This window comes from Pinus tabuliformis, chromosome 1_2 (assembly GCF_031772625.1).
Source record: "Pinus tabuliformis cultivar Carrire ecotype Pingquan chromosome 1_2, CPIR1, whole genome shotgun sequence".
Classification (NCBI taxonomy): domain Eukaryota; kingdom Viridiplantae; phylum Streptophyta; class Pinopsida; order Pinales; family Pinaceae; genus Pinus; species Pinus tabuliformis.
In genome coordinates this window covers 1,067,382,490-1,067,390,315 of record NC_142298.1, presented here as the reverse complement: position 1 = coordinate 1,067,390,315, position 7,826 = coordinate 1,067,382,490, and the positions used below count along the sequence as shown (strand labels likewise).

Genomic DNA, 7,826 nt, shown 5'->3' with positions numbered 1-7,826 from the left:
AAGCTGAGCTAGAGCAAATGGCAGACAAGGGAATCGAGGCAAGACATTACCAGTGATGGGAGCTGCTTGGCAAGCGAGAACAACAAGCAGATGCCTACCGAGGGCTTCCAAAAAACCTAGGTTCATTGCACCGAATAACAAAATGGAAGAATACAAAGGTTATATGAAGGATCACACACTTATTTGTAAATTTGTAGGAACATGGCCATCTGAAAAAGAATTAACGAAATGGATACACCTAAAGTGGAAACCTAAAGGCCATATAGATCTCAAACTTGGAGCAAAAGGTTTTTTTACAGTAATGTTTACAAACCTGGAGGACAAGGAAAGGATATTTGAGGAAGGACCATACTTCTTCAATAATGCAGGCCTATTTATGCGACAATGGGAGGAGTGTTACAACCCGGAAAAAGAAAGGATGTTGGCAGCACCAGTTTGGGTTCGACTGTTTGGACTTCCGATCGAGTTTTGGGATCCAGAAATCCTTGAAGGAATAGGGAACTCGATTGGGGCTTTTGTAAAGGTTGCAGAAACCACCAGGAGAGGAAGATATACGTCATATGCCAGGATCTGCGTCTACATGAATATTACAGAAACTCTGCCAGATCATATAGAAGTAGAATACCATGATGATATATGGTGACAGCCACTTGATTTTGAGCACATGCCATTTAGGTGCAGACGGTGCCATGAGTATGGCCATCTGTTTAAACATTGTCTAGTGAATGAACGAAATAACCCACTAAACCAAGGGGAGGAAAAGAAGAGGATAGAGCAGGAGAGGTAGATGAACGAAGAGAACAGAGAGGGGTTCAAGGAAATATAGAAAAGAAAGAGAGCTCATAAACGGAAGACTAGAATAAACCCTCCAAATCCAGAAGAAAATCAGCAAAATATGAATCAATTTGAGATCCTGCGAGACCTGGAAATGGAGGTGGAACGAGAAGAAGAGGAAGAGGAGTTAACAGAAATTCAGAAAGACAACAGAAAAGACAACGAGGAAAAGAAGTATAAAGAAGTGGAGAAAGAGAGAGAAAAGGATGATAAGGAACAAGAGTGAACTCAGGAACATATCCAAATGGAAATAGACCCGCAGCAGGAACATGGAGGAGAGGAAGAGAAGATAATGAGGAAGCTGCTACAGGAACGGAAGCATCTGGATGAACGGTTCATAACAGAGGATAAAAAACAACTCTATAAGGACATGTTCCAAAGATATAAGGAAAAGCGAGGAAAAGGAACAACAAAACAACCAGAGTAACTAAGAGCACAGGGAGACCAGAATACGGAAATAGGAACCATAGGAAAAGGTGGACAGAAAAGAGGAAGAAGACCTATGAGCGAAACCATTCAAATGGTTGGAGAAACGCTAGTGAATTCAGGGAAATTTGTACCATTATCGGAGGTCTTCCGACAACCCTCAAAACTTTTAAGATGATAATTACAACCTGGAATATCAGAGGTTTGAACAGTAAAGGGAAACAGAGCTATTTGAAGGAGAGACTTAAAAGAGATAAGCCAAATATTATGCTAATCCAAGAAACTAAACTAAAGGAGAGCAAACTAAAAGAAGTGATGAAAAATTTCAATCCATACTATGAGATTATGGGACAAGATGCAATAGGCAGTGCTGGGGGAGTTGCAATGGAACCCAGACGAAGTCCAATTTCAAGATTTGATCAGCATTCCCCGCATCCTCTTAGGAAGATTTAGATTACTAGGCTCATATACAGAATGAACGTAGGGCCTTCCTTCAGAACCTAGCAGTCATACGCTCCTTCTACTGTGATTCTCCCTGGATAGTAGGGGGAGATTTCAATATGATAAAAGACCTAAGCGAAAAAAAGGCGGGCTCAAAAGAATGGAGATTGATATGGAAGCATTCGGAGAATGGATAGCTGAGCAAAGACTTGTAGATATTCAAACTACAAACGGAGTTCACACTTGGAATAATAGGAGGGGAGGCAGGAATCAGATTGCATCCAGACTAGACTGGTTCTCCTCTCATAACAGATCATGAACTGGGACATTTATATTGAAGCTGTGATCCTCACAGGAATGGTATCAGATCACTGGCCGGTTAAAGTCGAAATGGATATTAAAGCTAGCCCTAAAAGAAAGCCCTTCAGATTTGAATCCTTTTGGCTAAGGGACAAAAATTTTATGAAGAAAGTAGAGAACTGGTGGAAACAAAGCAATCAGAGAGGAAGAAATAAGATGCAAACATTTCAGAAGAAATTAAAATAGCTTAAAGGGCACATCAGGAAATGGAATGAGGAGGAGTTCGGGCATATACTTATGAACCAGAAGATGTTAGAACAAAAGATGAAATAAGTACAACAAGAAATAATAAATACAGGTAAGAGTGAGGATCTAGCCAAGGAAGAAGGAATCTTAGTGGGGCAACTCGAAGAGAGACGGAAACAAGCGGATATCTTATGGAGGCAAAAATCAAGGGTGAACTGGCTCAGAGAAGGGGAATGAAACACAAATTTCCTTCATCAAGCAATGATCTAGAGAAGGCAAAGAAATAGAACATTCTCCGTTAAAAACGACACAGGGACTAGGGTTATGCAGCATGAGGAAATAGAGCAAGTCCTGAGAGAGAACTTCAAGGGGATTCTCACGGAACCAAATGTTGACAGAGGAGAAGCGATAGAGGAAATATGCAAAGAAATTTTGAGCAGGATTACTAGAGAACAAAACCTAGCCCTGATGCGGGCAGCTACCTTGGAAAAAGTTTAAGAAGTAGTGAAAGGCATGAAAAGGAATAAAGCCCCAGGTCCTGATGGCTTCATAGTAGAATTCTATCAAGCTGGATGGGACTTCCTTGGACAAGATATCCTGGATGTAGTGGAAGAATCTCGAAGAAACCAAAAGGTAAGTACAAGCCTTAACACAACCTTTCTGTCACTAATTCCTAAGGAAGCTAAATTTGAAACTCCTCAAGACTTCAGACCTATTTCCCTCTGTAATGTTATATATAAGATCATAGTGAATTTAATGGCAAATAGACTCAAACCCCTCCTTTCTAGCATTATCTCCCAAGAACATATAGGTTTCGTTGAAGGGCGACAAATCTTGGATGGATTGGTGGTCTCCCAAGAAATAGTACACTCTCTAAAAGTTAAAAAGGAAGGAGGCATGATGACCAAATTGGATATTTCAAATGCCTATGACTGCTTGAACTGGAAATACCTGAAAGAAATTCTAAGGGCTTATGGTTTCTGCAATAGATGGATTGAATGGATTGCATCAGCGATATCTTCAATAAATTTCTCTATCCTGGTGAATGGAACACCTTCCCAACCATTCAATCCATCTAGAGGTCTTCGGCAGGGTGATCCTCTGTCCCCTTTTCTGTTTATCATAGATGTAGAATGGTTAGGAAGGTACATCAAAAAAGAAGTTAGAGAGAAGAAGCTTAAAGGGATCCAACTCTAGGGTAATAACCTCCCAATTTCCTATCAGCAATTTTTTGATGACATCATGTTATTTTGCAAGGTATCCCTAAGAGAAGCCAGAAAAATCAAGGCAATCTTAGATCTTTTCATGAAAGCCTCTGGCACCCAAATAAACAATGAAAAATCTTGTACTTATTTCTTCAACATGACTGGAAATATCAGGAACTTCCTGTCTAGAACCTTGGGATTCCAATCAGGGGAACTCCCTACCAGGTATCTTGGAATGCCGCTGGCCCTCACACCCCTGAGGATGTCCAACTAGCAACAAACTCTTGAGAAAATTGCTAGGAAACTTGCAAATTGGTCTTTCAGATCCTTGAATTTTGCAGGCAGAACGGTCTTAGTTAAATTGGTTCTCCAGTCTATACCAATATACCAACTTTCAGCTATGGCAGCCCCTAAAGGAGCATGTGCTAAGATGACAGAGATATTCAAAATTTTTATATGGAATCGCCAGAAAGAACAAAGGAAATGGGCCCTAGTATCTTGGAAGGATGTCATAAAAAGTAAGATGGAAGGAGGATTAGGCCTTAAGGATCCTTATGTTCTGAACCAGGCCTTGGGAGCCAAGCTATGGTGGCGGTGGCTAAATGGGGGAGATGAACTGTGGAAGAGAATATGGACAAAAAAATACAACATGCCTACAAAACCAGAGGAAATACTAAGGATGAGGGATACCCCGAAAGGGTCGACAATATGGGACCTTGCAAGTCTCATTAAAGATCTGATTGCCAAACATGCGTTCTAGGAAATAAGGGAAGGTAGCTTAGCAAAATTCTGGGATGAGGCCTGGCAACAAAGGGAAGGAATGGATGGAATGCAAGGCCTTATATAAGTAGCCCAAAAAGCAATAGACCAAGGCATGACTGTAGTCAGGGACATCTGGAAGAGGGAAAGCCAAGATGAAGTATGGAGAACGTGGAAAAGACTGGAAGAATGTATGGATGAGATAACTAGAGAACAAAAAGAGATCTACCAAAAGGAGATGCAGACAAGAAGGATTCCCATAAGAACTGGACCAGACATATTAAGATGGGGTCATACAACTAAAGGAAATTTTTCAATTAACGAAGCTTATCATCTTCTAAACACAGGAGATCCAGAGGATATGCTAGGAACCTGGAGCAAATATGGAATAGTAATTGGTGGCCGAAAATAGCTCATTTCTTATGGCTGGTGGCCAAAGGCCATATTCTAACCTGGGACCAAATCCAAAAAAGAGGTATTCATGGCCCGTCAAGGTGCCCTCTATGCGAACAGGAAAAGGAGACACAAGAACACCTCCTAAATTCATGCGCAAAAGACCAACATCAGTGGGAAGAGGTTAGGAAACTCTTTGGTAAAACCAACCGTGACCAGCAGAGCATTAACAACACCATTAAAATCTGGGGGAAAGGCCAATTTACAAGCGAGGTGGTTAAAAGAGCCTGGAGCTTAGCAGTTGGAATGAACATGTGGATGATCTGGAAAGAGAGAAATAGAAGAATCTTCCTAAATAAAGAGATGACAAAGAACCAGCTATGGGAAAAAATAATGAGCCATATTCGGGAAACTATATTAGCAGATACCTGGAATGGAGAAGACTAGGAGGTATCAAAGGAAGAAGAGCGGATCCTTAAGAAACTCAATCTAAATCAAGGGATGGTCGCCCCCCAGTTATGGAAAGTGCGTACGTTGGTAAACAATGGCTCCATGCATTATACTAGACCCCAAGCTAGATTTATTAAGATTAACTTCAACTGTGCCTCCAAAGGGAACCTAGGTCCAGCTGGGATCGGGGGGCTTTTGAGGGATGATCAAGGAAGGAAGAAATGGATTTATGCAGACAGCAAAGGTATTATGAGCAACAACGAGGTGGAACTGATGGTAGTACGCCAAGGTTTAAAGATAGCTATTAGGAATGGGTACAACAACCTGGAAGTGGAGGGTGACTCTCAAATGGTAATTCATGTTCTCAAAAAACTTAACAATGGTACCTCCTGGGAAAAAGTCGCTCAGAGTTGGAGGACTACCATCCTAATACAAGAACTGGCAATCATTCTTTGTATATTTGATTATATGATTATCAAACATGCTAAAAGAGAGGCAAATAGAGCAACAAATTTCCTTGCGAATTGGGGATGCCATGAACAAGGATGAAAAGTGGATAATATATGGATGAGCTATTCAAAAGATTCAGGTTTTGAGCAGATGTGTTTGATCCTCAATCAAGACTGTTGGGTCCCTATAATACTAGTGATTACCCCATTACTATTGTAGTTATACCCCCTATTTATATTGTTGTGCCCCTATTACCCCCATATTGTTATTTATGTGCCCCATAGAATCCCTCTATTGTTATTTTTGTGGCTTTATATTATTATTGTTAGGTCGGCTGGATTATATTGTGACTCCTTAGACTCCTATATATAGAAAGGAGGTTTTGTCATTTGTATCATCCAAGAATTGTTCATTTATGTAATGTAAAGGAGGTTGCCCCTTCGAAGAGGCTGAATTCTAAGGCGTGGATCTCTCTTTTCTATCTTTTTGTGAGCTGGTTTCATAACATTTGGTATCAGAGCTTTGGATTCTAGGGTTTCGCTGCTCCAAACAGGTCATCGTGGCATTTTCGCTATAACTTTTTTTCTGTGACGTTTCAGAAGTCGCAAAAAAAACCCATTTGAGAAGAATTGGCGCTGAACCTTGGGTCCGAATTTCAGAGCTTTTCGCACGATATTTTCGGAGATATGATCTGAGGAAGTTGGCCTTTTTGCAGACTCCTGAATTACATTCAAAACAGGTGACCTGGGAAAAATCGTCATAACTCTCTCTCTGAGGATCGGATTGAAATTTCGTAAAAAGGTACAGAAAGAGGACGGACTGTAGTTTCTTTTATGTGTGTTTCAGATTCAAAGGTTGAAACAGTGACTCGTGGCACGTCGTACAAGTTCGCTCTACTGAACCAGTCTAAAAGCAAGTCACTGTGGGAGATTTCACATAACTCTTCCTTGGAGAATCCAATTGGGCTCAGACTTGTGGCATTGGAAAGAGGACACAGAAGGCTACTACAGGTAGCAATTTCAGAATTGGATGATTTGAAATTACAGAGATACATCAGATTCAATATCAGGCTTCTATAAAGTGAAAAAAGGTGTGTAGTTTTTTTTTTAATTTTTGTGTAAGCTTGGTTTAACGGAATTCAAAGGGCATAGTAAAGCATTATTATCGGTAACTGATGCCCCGAGGAAAGAAAATGCAAACACCTAGTAAGGAACCTGAAAGCTCTAGCATGACTCATGAAGAAGAGGAAGAAATGCTACATGATATATCAAAATTACAAGAACAAGTGCAACAAATGTCACGCTCACAAAAGCTAACAGAAGCTAAGATAAATGGCGTGGAATCTAAGATAAATGGCGTGGAATCTAAGATAAAGGGCATGGAAGCTAAGATGGATGATTTGAAGACAGATTTGAAGACAGACATGGCAGATTTGAAGACAGATTTGACAAATTTTCTACAAGAAATACTTACTAATGGTGAAAGGGTAGTAAAGGAAACTCATGATGAGAACAAAAGAAATGTTAATCATGATTCCATAGACTCTAATGTTGGATCGAAGACTCACCATATTCCAAAAATCGATATGAGGAAGTTTGATGGCAAGGATCCCGCCACATGGATATTACAGATGGAGCAATTCTTCGATCTCAATAATGTGCAAAACACACAAAAGGTACGTATGGCAACTTTATATTTGGAACCAAATCAGTTTGTATGGTATCAATGGCTTTGCTCTCGTAAACAATTTATCACTTGGGCAATTTTTACGGAAGAATTGATAGCACATTATGAGGATACAAAAAGCAACACTTTTTTTAGCCAATTGATAAGTCTCAAACAAAAGGGTTCAATAATGGAGCACATTGAGGAGTTCCAAAAATTGAACATAAGGGTAAAAGATATTCCAGAGGAGCATAGGATTGATGTGTTCATAGGGTCTTTAAAGGATAATATCCAACATGATGTGCGCCTTTGGGAACCTGATTCATTAGAGAAGGCATTCAGGTTAGCAAGAAAAATGGAAAGCAAAATTATGGCAACTAGGAAGCATACCACTCACAACTATAAAGACGGAAGTGTTGTTGCCCATAGTCTTCCACAACCTACAAGGTTGACACCACAACAATTGGAAGAAAAAAGAGCAAAAGGGCTTTGTTACAATTGTGATAGCAAATACACAAAAGGTCATAAGTGTGCTGAGAAGAAATTATTCTACATAGATTGTGAAGAGGAAGAAGAAAAGGAGCAAGAAAGGTCAAAAGAAGAGGATATATTCCAGGAACAAAGCCTAGATGAAGAACAAATAAATCCGACCATATC

General features: G+C 40.1%; 1 protein-coding gene across 1 annotated transcript; it reads left to right on the top strand.

The window, feature by feature from the left end:
- The first annotated feature begins 301 nt into the window (after positions 1-301).
- On the top strand, positions 302-643 carry LOC149209820 (uncharacterized). Its single transcript, XM_089398759.1, has one exon. The coding sequence runs from the start codon at positions 302-304 to the stop codon at positions 641-643; it is 342 nt and encodes a 113-aa protein (XP_089254885.1).
- Positions 644-7,826: the final 7,183 nt, after the last annotated feature.